Source organism: Schistocerca piceifrons, chromosome 2 (assembly GCF_021461385.2).
Source record: "Schistocerca piceifrons isolate TAMUIC-IGC-003096 chromosome 2, iqSchPice1.1, whole genome shotgun sequence".
Lineage (NCBI taxonomy): Eukaryota > Metazoa > Arthropoda > Insecta > Orthoptera > Acrididae > Schistocerca > Schistocerca piceifrons.
In genome coordinates this window covers 718,592,558-718,607,290 of record NC_060139.1, presented here as the reverse complement: position 1 = coordinate 718,607,290, position 14,733 = coordinate 718,592,558, and the positions used below count along the sequence as shown (strand labels likewise).

General features: G+C 43.1%; 1 protein-coding gene across 1 annotated transcript in view; it reads left to right on the top strand.

Moving 5' to 3' along the window:
• LOC124777719 (mitochondrial 2-oxoglutarate/malate carrier protein-like) overlaps positions 1-14,733 on the top strand; it is a 66,665-nt gene that overhangs the window by 28,862 nt on the left and 23,070 nt on the right. Inside the window, exon 3 of the mRNA XM_047253216.1 lies at positions 1,533-1,632. Within this exon, the coding sequence (XP_047109172.1) occupies positions 1,533-1,632 (100 nt within the window). The remainder of the gene's footprint in view (positions 1-1,532; positions 1,633-14,733) is intronic.

Below are 14,733 nucleotides of genomic sequence, written 5' to 3'. Positions count from 1 at the left end.
CATTGAGTCAAACAGAGCTTGGATGGCGTGTACAGGTACAGCTGCCCATGCAGCTTCAACACGATACCACATTTCATCAATAGTAGTGACTGGCTTATTGTGACGAGCCAGTTGCTCGGCCACCATTGACCAGATGTTTTCAGTTGGTGAGAGGTCTGGAGAGTGTGTTGGCCAGGGCAGCAGTCGAACATTTTTTGTATCCAGAAAGGTCCGTACTGGACCTGCAACATGCGGTCGTGCATTATCCTGCTGAAATGTAGGGTTTCGCGGGAATCGAATGAAGGGTAGAGCCAAGGGTCGTAACACATCTGAAATGTAACATCCACTGTTAAAATTGCCGTCAATGCGAACAAGAGGTGACCGAGACGCGTAATCAATGGCATCCCATACCATCACGCCAGGTGATACGCCAATATGGCGATGACGAATACACGTTTCCAATGTGCTTTCACCGTCGCCAAACACGGATGCACCCATCATGATTCTCTAAACAGAACCTGGTTTAATCAGAAAAAATGACGTTTTCCCATTCGTGCACCCAGGTTCGCCGTTGAGTACACCATCGCAGGCGCTCCTGTCTGTGATGCAGCGTCAAGGGTAACCGCAGCCATGGTCTCCGAGCTGATAGTCCATGCTGCTGCAAACGTCGTCGAACTGTTCGTGCAGATAGTTGTTGTCTTGCAAACGTCCCCATCTGTTGACTCAGGGATAGAGACGTGGCTGCACGATCCGTTACAGCCATGCGGATAAGATGCCTATCATCTCGACTGCTACTGATACGAGGCCGTTGGGATCCAGCACGGCGTTGCGTATTACCCTCCTGAACCCACCGATTGCATATTCTGCTAACAGTCATTGGATCTCGACCAACGCGAGCAGCAATATCGGGATACAATAAACCGCAATCGCTATAGGCTACAATCCGACCTTTATCAAAGTCGGAAACGTGATGGTACGCATTTCTCCTCCTTACACGATGCATCACAACAACGTTTCATCAGGCAACGCCGGTCAACTGCTGTTTATGTATGAGAAATCGGTTGGAAACTTTCCTCATGTTAGCTCGTTGTAAGTGTCGCCACCGGCGCCAACCTTGTGTGAATGCTCTTAAAAGCTAATCATTTGCATATCACAGCATTTTATTCCTGTCGGTTGAATTACGCGTCTGTAGCACGTCATCTTAGTGGTGTAGCAATTTTAATGGCCAGTAGTGTAAATGTATCCAACTTCCGGGTTATTATGTGGAAAAGTGAACATCTCTAAGTAAAGAGCACTATTTGTAAAATTGCTTCTGCGTTTTACTTATTAAAATTTTTCCATAAAAAAGTTACTAAGGAGGGAGGCATTATTTTTCACTCAACTCTCATCTGTGAGCCAAATGCATCTGTGTGTATCTGTGTGAGTATATAAAGTGCAGTAAGGTCTATAATTGGCTTGACATATAATAAGTGCCTCTTTCAGTATCGTGTCCTCCGATTTCGAAGGTTCCCACAGCCGTTTGACGCTGGCGTGCATGTGTTTGATGTGTGCAGGAATGGCACCAGACAGCGCTAGCCTGCACTTCTGCTGCAGCGCAGGCACAGGACTCATAGCTTCCGTAGTCACCTTGCCCAGTGACTTCGCCAAGACAAGGTGAGTAGTCGCCAGAACGTCATTACTACATAGGATCTTGCTCTCGCTAGTTGAGTTGACTAAGAAATGGTCCACTCCTACAGGTCCGAGCTTGCCGTGACATTGTTTACACGGGGAGAATACACCGACAGAAACAAACTCGAAATTTTAGCTGCTAAGACACACTGCAAATATTTTTACAAAATGCTGAAAATAGCCAAATTCGTTGCTCGTCAAGCGACTGGATTAATGTACATCTATGCTATCGTTGCAGCAGACAGTGCATATCCTTGGTTGTCGTCACTTCGGTAAACAGATAACACGGCATGATGCGATCTTAATTTGTAAAGCAAAATTCAATTTTCGTTGATAGTTTCTCTGTCACAATTGTTCACAGTTACTATTCACTAGAATACGCAACTCCTTTAACATCTATAATAATTAGCAGTTCCGGTTGCGGTATCGCTAAGTGTTGGCCATGGAGATGAACCTGACTTAATTTCTTTGTGTTTTCTTCGTATACGCCTGCTAATAGCATCTGTCGTTGTGCAGGTTCCAAAGTCTCACACTAATGTATAATCCAATAATGTTTTCAATCTTGCAAAGATGAAATACGAAGAACGTGGCACAAAGTCGAAATCACCTACGTCTGCTAAATACCCACGTACGGGTTATTTTTATTAGTTAATTTCTCGGACATTTATTTGGATGGTGTCGATATTTCTCTACAAATTGTGCAAACTTTAGAAGGAACAAGAAATAACTGACGATTCTGTGAACTGCGGTTCTAACGATGATTCTTGTGCGGAACAAAAATACAGTACCCTCCCAGAACAAAGAAAACATGTACAGTAACAGCTTTCAGTGAAAAAGAAAGGATTGTAAATTTTTTGGTTAAACGAAGGAGGAAGAAAACTCAGAGTTAAGCAGTGTGCAAAGCCGGCTTGGTTTCGTAAAATTTGGACGTGAACTGTATAAATGGAACAAAGATTTATACGAAGTATGAAAAATGCGCCTAAATGAAACCCGCAAAAGTGTGAAAGAAAACCTATTCGAAAGATTTAGAACTGCTCGTGAGAGTCAGTGCGCCATGTCCATGAGAGATCTACAGATTTCCAGGCTATTTCGATCTGGTTAAACAGATTGAGGAACTTAAACGGAAAAAGAAGTGGCAAAATTGCGAACTAAACTAAATGTGTAGAGATGTCATTAATAGTAATATATATTTTTAGTTATCAGCCATCTGACCGGTTTGACACGGTCCTCCATAACGCGCGGGATTAGCCGAGCGGTCTTGGGCGCTGCAGTCATGGACGGTGCAGCTGATCCCGGCGGAGGTTCGAGTCCTCCCTCGGGCATGGGTGTGTGTGTTCGTCCTTAGGATAATTTAGTTTAAGTAGTGTGTAAGCTTAGGGACTGATGACCTTAGCAGTTAAGTCCCATAAGATTTCACACACATTTGAACATTCCTCCATAAATTTCTCTCCTGTACCAACCTTTTCATATCAGAGTAGCACTTGTAACGTACGTCCTCAGTTATATGTTGGATGAATTCCATCTCTGTCTTCTTCTACAGTTTTCACCCACTACAGCTCCCTTTAGTACCATGGAAGTTATTCCCTGACGTCTTCAACAGGTCTTCTATCATCTTGCCGCCTCTTCTTGTTAGTGTTTTCCATCGTCCCTCGCCGATTCTGAACAGAACCTCTTCATTCCTTACTTTATCAGTCCTCCTAATTTTCACCATTCTTCTGTAACATCACATCTCAAATGCTTTGATTCTCTTCTATTCCGGTTTTGCTACCATACAAAAGAGTTTCAGACGCAAATTCTCAGAAATTTCTTCCTCATATTAAGGCGTATGTTTGATACTAGTAGGCTTCTCTTGGCCAGAAATGGCCCTTTTGCCAGTGCTAGTCTCCCTCCTTCCTCTGTCCAACGTAGCGTACTTTGCTGCCTGTGAACAGTGTTCCTTAACTTCGCTTTCTTCGTTATCCCCAATTCTGATGTTAAGTTTCTCGCTATTCTCATTTCTGCTACTTCTCATTACTTCCGTCTTTCTTCGATTTATTTTCAATCCATATTCTGTACTCATTAGACTGTTTTATCAAACACATCCTGTCATAACTCTTTTTCACTTTGACTGAGGACAATAATGTCATCAGTGAATCTTATCATTGATATCCTTTCATCCTGTATTTTGAACCTATTCTTGAACCTTTCTCTTATTTCCGTCATTGCTTCTTCGATGTATAGACCGAATAATAGGGGCGAGAGAATACATTCCTGTCTCACACCATTTTAATCCAATTACGTCGTTCTTCATTCCAGTCTTATTGTTCCCTCTTGGTTGTTGTACATATTGTATATTACCCGTCTTTCCCTGTAGTTTATCTCCACTTTTGTCAGTATTTCAAATACCTTGTTCCATTTTACATTGTCGAACGCTTTTTCCAAGTCGACAAATCCTATGAACATGTCTTGATTTTTCCTCAGTCTGGCTTCCATTATCAACCGCAACGTAAGAACTCCTCTTACCGTTCCTAAAGCCAAATTGACCATCTAACATATCGATTTTCGTTTCCATTCTTCTGTATGTTATTTTTGTCAGCAGCTGGGATGCATGAGCTGTTAAGCTGATAATTCTCGCACTTGTTGGCTCTTGCAATCTTCGGAATTGTGTGGATGATGTTTTTACAAAAGTCTGATGGTATATTTCTCATTTCATACGTTCTACATACCAACATGAAGAGTCGTACTGTTGTCACTTCCCCCAATGATTTTAGGAATTCCAGTGGAATGTTATCAATCCCTCCTGTCTTATTGAATCTTAAGTCTCTCAAATTTCTATTAAATTTTGACTAACACTAGATCCCCTATCTTTATCTTTTAAGAGACAGTCTTCACTCCTTCCGATCTGATCATGCAAGCGTAGAAAAGTTGTGGAATGATTTCAAAGAGATAGTATCGACAGCAATTGAGAAATATATACCACGTAAATTAATAAATGGTACTGATCCCCCATGGTACACAAAACGGGTCAGATCGCTGTTGAAGAAGCAGCGAAAAAAGCATGCCAAATTTAAAAGAACGCAAAATCTCCAAGACTGGCAAAATTATAAAGACGCGCGTACTTCAATGCGAGATGCTTTTAATAATTTCCACAACGAAATTCTGTCTCGAAATCTGGCAGAGTACCCAAAGAGATTTTGGTCATACGTAAAGTTCACCAGTGTCAAGACGCAATCAATATTTTCACTGCGCGATAACAACGGTGAAGTCACTGATGACAGTGCCACTAAAGCAGAGTTATTAAACACTGTTTTCCGAAACTGCTACACCAAAGAAGATGAAGTAAATATTCCTGAATTCCAATCAAGAACAACGCCAAGATAAGAAACACAGAAGTAGATATCCTCGGTGTAACAAAGCAGCTTATATCACTTAATAAAGGCGAGGCCTCCTAGCCATATAGTATACCAGTCATGTTCCTTTCAGAGTATGCTGATACAATAGCTCCATATTTAGCAATTATATGCAACCGCTCGCTCACAGAAAGATCCGTACCTAAAGACTGGAAAATTGCTCAAGTCACACCAATACCCAAAAATGGAAGTAGGGGTAATCCGCTGAATTATAGGCCCATATCACTAACGCTGATTTACAGTAGTGTTTTGGAACATACATTGTATTCGAACATTATGAAGTACCTCGAAGACAACCATTTATTGACATATAGTCAGCACGGATTCAGAAAATATCGTTCTTGTGAAACACAACTAGCTCTTTATACTCATGAAGTAATGAGTGCTATCGACAGGGGATGTCAAATTGATGCCATATTTTTAGATTTCCAGAAGGCTTCCGACACCGTTCCTCACAAACGTCTTCTAGCCAAACTGCGTGCCTATGGAATATCGCCTCAGTTGTGCGACTTGACTCGTGATTTCTTGTCAGAAAGGTATCAGTTCGTAGTAACAGACGGAAAGTCATCGAATAAAAGTGAAGTAATATCCGGCGATCCCCAAGGAAGTGTTATAGGCCCTCTATTGTTCCTGATCTATATTAACGACATAGGAGACAATCTGAGAAGCCGTCTTAGATTGTTTGCCGATGATGCTGTCATTTACCGTCTTGTAAAGTTATCAGATGACCAAAACGAATTGCAAAATGATTTATATAAGATATCTGTATGGCGCGAAAAGTAGCAATAGACCCTGAATAATGTATGGAGTGAAAAGTCGCAATTGACCCTGAATAACGAAACGTGTGGAGCTATTCACATGAGTACTAAAAGAAATTCACTAAATTTCGATTACGCGATAAGTCACACAAATCTGAAGGCTGTAAAGTCAACTAAATAGTCTGGGATTACAATTACAAATAACCTAAATTGGAACGATCGCATAGCTAATGTTGTGGGTAGAGCAAACTGCGATTCATCGCCAGAACACTTAGACGGTGCAACAGGTCTACTATAGAAACTGCTTACACCACGCTTGTTCGCCCTATTCTGGAGTATTGCTGTGCGGTGTGGAATCCGCATCACGTGGGACTGACGGATGACATCGAAAAAGTTCAAAGAAGGGCAGCTCGTTTTGTATTATCGCGAAATAGGAGAGATAGTGCCACAGACATGATACGTCAATTGTAGTGGCAGTCATTAGAACAAAGACATTTTTTGTTGCGACGGGATCTTCTCGTGAAATTTCAATCACCAGTTTTCTCCTCCGATTGCGAAAACATTCTGTTGGCCCCCACCTACATAGGGAGAAATGATCACTATGAAATAAGAGAAAGCAGGTCCCGCACAGAAAAATTTAAGTGGTAGTTTTTCCCGCGCGCCGTTAGACTGTGGAACGGTAGAGAGACAGCTTGAACACTGTGCCAGGCACTTTATTGTGAATTGCAGAGTAATCACGTAGATGTAGATGTCTTCCCTGTCGACTCCTGTTTCTTCTTCTATCACGTCATCAGACCAACCCTCCCCACCATAGGGGTCTTTACTGTACACTTTCCACCTGTTTTCTCTCTCCTCTGCATTTAACAATGGAATTCCCATGGCACAATTAATGTTTGCATCCTTGCTTCTATGCTGTATCAGTCCTTCTGACAATCATTTCTTTTTCGATTTCTTCATATTTTTCATATAGCCATTTCGCCTTAGCTTCCCTGCATCTCCTATTTATTTCATTCCAAGTGAGTGGTATCTCCGTATTCCTCAATGTCCCTGAACATTTTTGTAATTCCTTCTTTCGTCGATCAGTTGAAGTACTTCTCCTGTTGCCCATGGTTTCTTCGCAGTTACTTTCCCCGTGAACCCAAATTTTCCTTTCCATCTTCTGTGATTGCCCTTTTTATAGATGCCGAGTCCCCTTCAACTGAACTGCCTACTGAGCTATTCATTATCACAGTACTTAACGCTTCAGAGAACTCCAAGTATATGTCTGCGTTCCTTAGAATTTCCGTATCCCACTGCTTTGCCCATTGTTTCCTCCTAACTGGTCTCTTAAACCTCAACCTATCCTTAGTCATTACTAAATTGTAATCTGAGTCTATATCTGCTTCTTGGTACGCCTTACAATCTAATATCTGATTCCCGTGCTTTACAAACGCCAACTCATCCTCCTGTGATTCTTGAACAGAGTATTCGCTATTACAAGCTGAAATGTATTGCAGAACTCGATCTTTCTCCTCTCTCGTTCCTAGTACCAAGCCTATATTCTCCCATAACTCCTTCCTCTACAACCGCATTTCAGTTCCCAACGACTATTAGGTTTTCATCCCCTTTACGAACTGAAATACCCGTTCAATGTGCTCATACGAGGTCTGCTAGAAAATTTCCGGAACATCCGCAATTTCGAGCCAGTGGTGTGTTGGAGCAATATGTACTTGGCATCGCTGCACACGCCTGTGTATGATGTATAACTGCTGGAAGTTTAATTGTTGTATGTCTCTTAGTTATTGTTCGGTGCTGTATTGAGTTGAACGTGTCGCACAGTTTGCGAGTTTCGAGATGACAGAGTTAAGAGAGCAATGCTTCTGCATTAAATATTGCGTGAAACTCAAGAAAATCTTTACAGAGACACACAAAATTATGCAGAAACCCTACGGTGATGACTTCTTAAACCGTACTCTGTGTTACGAATGGTTCACACGGCTTAAAAACCAGTCGTGTGGCCAAGGAGACGGCAGCATGAATAATGGAACCATCTGCAACGATGGACTGTTCTACATAACGTGGATAGATGCAGCACAGGATAGAGCAATCTTGAATCCGTTAGTGCCGCCGATCCGTGACCTTAGACGTCCTTCATTGCCGGATGCCTTGACGTTGGTTGCCGCGAACGAGAACGGGCGATGTGGTGGACATGTTACGAGTTCAATGTCATGGTTAACTCTGTCTTGAGCGTTTCAGGCCTCTAATTGGCGTGCCCTCGGCGGGTCGCCAGCAGTACAACACAACAATAGAATTGCTGACGCTTTCTGTACACAGTTACTCACCCCAGTTTTCGACAGTGTCACACACGTACGTCACTCGCGACTATATTTAGTAGATCGCCTTAATTGCAGTGCTAACTTGTTCCGGTTATCTTTGTCACTGAAACTTCCTGAAAAATTGAGACTATGTACAGGACGGGAACCCGATCCTGGGACCTTTGCCTTTTCGCACTCAAGCGCCTCACCGACTGAGCTGTCAAAGTAAGACTCAACGACCCAGCATCACAGCGTCACCCATGACCTCCTCTCTCCTGCATTCCAAAGTTCAGAGTTCTCCTGCATACGTTGTGAGACCAAAATACAAGGTGTACAACTTTGCTTCCGCCGTTTGCCGATATGTGGCGACAACGGTAAGTAGCGGTCGAAAGAAACAGATCGCAGACGTCAGGCAGTTAGCTTGGACCTCGGTCAACATAACCTCGTTCGAACATTAGTCGATTTGTGTCTGCATCATAAAGTTGTTCTTGATTGAAAATGTCAGTTTACGAGCCTAATTCTCGTCATTTGCGGGAGGTGTTACTGTTTTGTTTCAGTATGAAGAAAACAGCGGACACTGTTAGTGAAAGAACGTGTCGTGAATGCTTTCAACGCTTCAAGAACGGTGATTTTAACGTCTTAGACCGGCGTAGTGGTGAAAGAGAGAATGTTTTCGAAGATGCGAAATTGGAGACATTGCTGAGTGAAGACTCGCGTCAAACTCAAGAAGAATTGGCACGATTAGAGGCAGTGACTCAGCAAGCCATTTCAAAACGTCTCAAGGCTATGGGCATGATTCAGAAAGAAGGAACTTGGGTCCCGTGTGAGCTGAAACCAAGAGAAGTTGAACGCCGTTTGTGTGTTTGTGAACATTTGCTTAAGAGGCAAAAACGGGAGGGATTTCTGCATCGCATTGTGACCGGGGACGAAAAATGGGTTCTTTACGATAACCCCAAAAAATCATGTGGATATTTCGGCGATGATTCCACGTCGACGGCCAAACCGAATATTCACGGCTCCAAGATGATGCTCTACATTTGGTGGGACCAGCTCGGCGTCGTGTACTATGAGCTGTTAAAACCAAGTGAAACAATCACAGGTACTCGTTATCGAACGCAATTAACGCGTTTGAGCAGAGCATTAAAAGACAAATACAGTGAGAGGCACGAAAAGTGATTTTGCAGCACGACAACGCACGACCCCACGTTGCAAAAGAGGTCCAAACGTACTTGGAAACGTTAAAATGTGAAGTCCTACCGCCGTATTCTCCAGACCTTGCTCCCCCTGACTATCACCTGTTTAGATCAATGGCGCATGGTCTGGCTGACCAAGACTTCCGATCTCATGAAGTCACAAATTGCATCGATTCGTGGATGGCTTCAAAAGATGAACAATTTTTTCGACGCGGGATTCGTACACTGCCCAAAAGATGGGAGAAAGTAGTGGCCAGCGATGGAAAATACTTCGAATGATACATGTGTAACCAATTTGTTTCATTAAAGCCTCAAATGTTGGGGAAGAAACGGCGGAAGCAAAGTTGTACACCTTGTAGCACCGCTGTAAGGAAGGATATTGCAGAGAAATGGCTTAGCAACAGCCTAGTGGATTGTTTCCAGATTGAATTTTCATTCTGCAGCGGCATTTGCGCTGATTTGAAATTGTTTGGAAGGCAGGAAAAGAGGTACCGGCGATTCGCTAGTCGCACTTGCTGAGCCCCTCTGCTTTATGGGCAGAGCGTAGTGTTGAAGCGAGTGTGGAACACACATATTTTTGCAAGAAAACGTTTACCATTTGGACTAGGATGAGAACAAAGTCTCCACCGTTACAAGAACAGCAATAAGGATGACGCACGTGGACCACGTTTTGCGGCCAGAGTGGAATTCTTTCCCTGAAGAGAAACACAACGCATTTGCCTGGCTTATCGGTCATTGGACGTTATTTCTCGTCACGCTCAAGGACACTGATATGCGGAAATTTGTCGATTTTTTGTCATTGCAGCATTCAATTTTATATCATCTGGGGGTCAGATGTGGACCAACAGTCCACAATTATCAGCGTGTGGCCCTGGAGACCTGGTTAAGAAGTTAAAATAACGTTGAAGAGTTCGCATTCAAGCTAGCAACACGAACACCTGATGTGAGCAATTGGGAACAACCATGAAAAATTAAAAAGAAAATAGATTGAGATGCAGAATGCTTTGAGACAACATACAGAGTCTGATCAGAAGTATGCGGACACCTATATGTAATGGGGAGTTGACCAGTAGGTGTCACGAGAGATGGAACAGCCAATAGAGAACGAGGCGGGGTGTACTGTTTCGTCAATAGACAAGTAACGGCGGAATGGGTCGGTCAGAGAGCTCAGTGACATCGAACGTGGACTACTCATTGAATATCACCTGGGTAACAAATCCCTTTTAAAGCTATCCAAGTAGACTATTGCAGATGTGATTGTGAAGTAGAAACCGCTAACCAAGACGAGACGGCCCTCGTGCACTGTGGGACAGGGACTGTCGATCACTGCAGAGGGTGGTTGTAAGAGGTCGCATGAAATAAGAGAAAGGAATCACTTGTGGGTTACAGTATGCTACTAGCAGTTCAACTAGCATAATGACTACACGTAGGCATTTTAAAAAATGTATGAGGTTCATTCAAATGAAAGCTGGTCAGTGCGTCTACCTTTGCCTTACACGTAAGGCTAGGCGCGCACTGGCGATTTTCAGTCGTGCGATTTATTTGTCGCAAGAATGAAACACAGTGGCTCGAATAGGAGCGCGCGCACTTGCGACAAAAAAGTAGCGGCGATTTAAAAGACGCAACCGGCCCTATTTCACGCGCGACGCGATTGTTGCAGGTGTGGAATGATTCACAGGCACTGGCATGGGCCCGCGCGCACTAGCGACGCGATTTCTGTCAGTCGCTCTCGCTCTGTGTTGCATACACACAATTTCAGTGCGCCAACAGTATGTCTGGTAACGGGAGTTGCGCTACGGATGACATTGGAAGTTGTGTTGTCGATTCAGAAAGACTTATTGCAGAAGTAGAAAAGCGACCAGCTCTCTACAACAGGAAATTAAAAGAATACAGCGATCGCAATTTGAAAGAGAAACTATGGGGAGAAGTATGCTGCAGCCTAATTCGGAACTGGACTGAACTGCCTGGACCAGAAGACTAACAAAGGTATTTCATGGTTCACTTATTTTATTCATTCATGTAGACATCACAGTTACAACAATTTAAATTTTTTCATATTGCCAAGATACTGATCCTTGTGGAGTCACAAAGTAGTTTGGAAAATAATCCCTTATCTGCATACCACACGCATCAGCTCTTATTCCTACAGGCTCGCAGCCTTGCAGAAGGCATTCATACGATTCGTCCTCAGTTCGTACACCATCATTTCGTCTTACGAAATTCTGCAGAATACAACATGCTTTTATGATTATGTCTGAAAAACCAACATCCACATCCATAGGTCGATGAAATATTCTCCATTTGTTAGCCAAAATTTCCAAAGTACATTCCACCATTCTACGAGCACGACAATGTCTATAATTAAAAACACGCTGTTTCATTGTCAAGTTTTTCTTCGAGTACGGCTGCAGAATCTGTCTAGACAGTGCAAATGCTTCATCTCCTACAAAATTAAAAGTTTGAGGCTCTCCTTCCTCATCATGTGGTAATTTTTGAGGGTTTGGAATGTTTAACTGATTAGATTTCAGTTTTTGATAGAAGTTGGATTTCTTGAACACATTAGAATCCCCATTGGCTCCGTACGAGCCCACGCCTATCACACTGAAACAACAGTCACCGTCCACTACGGCCAAAAGTATTGTCGAAAAGTAATTCTTTTAATTATAAAACTTTGAGCCACTGTCAGCAGGCTTCTTCAGTCTCACATGTTTCCCGTCCACAGCACCAATGCAATTTGGAAAGTCAGTTCTGTCTAAAAACTGTTTGGCAATAATCTTCCAATCATCTTCAGTTTTTTCTGCCATATGAATAGGCTGTAGACATTGCCACAACTGCTCGCATGTATCCTTAACAATTTCTCTGATTGTAGTGGCTCCCAGTAGATATTCGTAGTGTAATGAGCGAAAGCTATTTCCAGTTGCAAGGTATCTGGAAGAAATAATATTCAGTAACAGCATTAATATTTATTCATAGAAGTATTAAGGTAAATACTTACAATAAATTATATTCAGTGATAATTTCATTTATGACACGTAAAGAAATTCAAAGGAAGTGGAAAAATCTGAAGGACTGCTTCGCGAGAGAACTGGCATCACAGAAAAAATCTTCGTTTGGCGAGGCTGCAAGAAAACGGAGGAAATATCTATACTTCGATGCAATGTTATTTCTGCTCCCTCAAATGGAAGACAGACCGACCACCAGCAACATCGAAATTATGCCAAGTAGCACAGGAAACATGGAAGTAGGTTCTCCCCCCAGTTTGTATTCACAAAACGACAACGATACTGCACAGAGCACAAAAGTACGACATCCTACGAAAAGAGGAGCCAAGAAGGTTACGAGGAATCTCTATTAAATATATTAAAAGACAGACAAAAAGAAGAAGTTAACGAGGATAAGAATTTTACATTAATGCTTGTCCCCATGCTGGCAAGGTTAAACGAAGAACAGAAAGATTACGCGAAAATAGAAATACTGAATGTGATGAGGAATGCCAGATATTATCACCTTTCACCGATTTTTCCACAGCATCCGAACATGTGTTATAACACAACTCAAGCTACTTATAACACCACTCAAGCAACTTATTCTCCACCATCTTCATTCGTTCAACTGTATTCTTCAAATGTCCTAAATGAAACGGAACCTCCACAAAATTTGTTCGTGTGCTCCTCTGCTGACAAACGCAACGAGACCACAGAAACCTCTATGTGCAACATGGTTTTGCAGTTTTCTCATGAAACAAGTTCGTCGGTTTCGACTTGCAGTAGTGATTTTCTTGATGTATCTGATCAGTAATGTAAAATGGCAACAACAATTGTTGAATGAAATGATTCTCTTGATGTACCTAATCAATAATGTAAAAGGGCAATAAAAACTGTTGAATGAAATAATGTGTGCCTACCTCAAAGTCACTGATAAGCGCTCCTCAGGTGGTGTACACTTCCTCCATGTCGTATCTTGTTTTGTTATATTCGGTCCTACTGTCTGAAGCAGTGTATCAAAACTATTCTTACTCATTCGATAGTATTGAAAGAATTTTTTTGGGTGATTTTGTAACTCTTCGTGTAATTTGTAAAACTGCCCTTTCACTAGTCTTTGACTTATAATCGGATGCACCCAGTAACGACATTTGCGCTGTTTTGTCGCCCTTCTTCGTAGTAAAAGCGCCACCAAACAAGCTGTTTCGATGAAATCCATGCTAGTACTGAGAGTAGTTGCGATTTTCCTGCCGCTGTGTGCGCACCACAATGTACTTCCGCGACAGCGATTGTTAAGTCGCGCCGACTGAAAAATCGCCTGTGCGCGCCTAGCCCAAGGTGGCACCTCGTAACTGCGGATATGCTGGTGCCATCTGTTGGTAGACAGACTGACGCGGGCGCGCCGTTTGATGTTGCATAGCGCCAGTGTGGGGTGGTCACACAAGTTACTAAGCAGCAACAACGAGATGATTCGATTTTTGGCGACGGAGGGAGTTGGAGGCCGTTGAATGTGTTGATGGATGAAGGCTTTGTACGGTGTGTACAGTCTGAGTCGTTCAAATTTTGTGGAATGGCGCAAACGATTAATCGAGGGGCGCGAGTCACTGGAAGACGATGCTCGTCCTGGATAGGTTCATCGTGTCATCACAACGGAAATGGTTGCGGAAGTGAATGCTTTAGTCTCGGACAACCGCCGAATCACAGTGGACGACATCCACCGGATACTGGGTATTAGCGTGGGCAATGCCTACACCATAATGCATCAACACTTGAACCTTCGAAAAATCTGTGCGCATTGGGTTCCCCACTAACTGATCGCCGAATAGCGCAATACTAGAATGGTGCTGTCTCTGACTCATCTGCAACGTTATCATGAGGAAGGATACGGCTTTTTGTCGCGTATTGTCACAGGTGACGACACATGGTGTCACCATTTTGAACCGGAAAGCAAGCGTCAGAGCAAGCAGTGGAAACATGCGACTTCATCACCTCCGAAGAAATTAAATACCTTGCACACCAGTTCTGGTAGGGTCATGATGTCCTTTTTTGACCACAAGGGCCCGCTGATTGTCGAGTTCCTGGAACGGGGAGCCACCACAAATGCCCAGCGTTATCAAGCCTCTTTACAGAACCTTAGACGAGCCATTAAGTCGAAATGCCGAGGCATGTTGTCAAATGGTGTTATAGTCTTGCATGATAATGCCCGCCCACACACGGCCAATGCGGTGAAGACGGCATTGCAGCAGTTTCGGTGGGAAACGCTGGAACATCCACCGTACAGTCCCGACCTTTCACCGTGTGTCTTTCATGTGTTTGGACCTCTAAAACAAGCTATTCGCGGACATCGATTCGCAACGGTCGACGAAGTGTGTGACTGGTTCCAGGCGTGGATCCGACAGCAGCCTACCAGCTTCAAGGTTGGAATCGACCGGCAAATGTTCAAAAATGTTCAAATGTGTGTGAAATCTTAT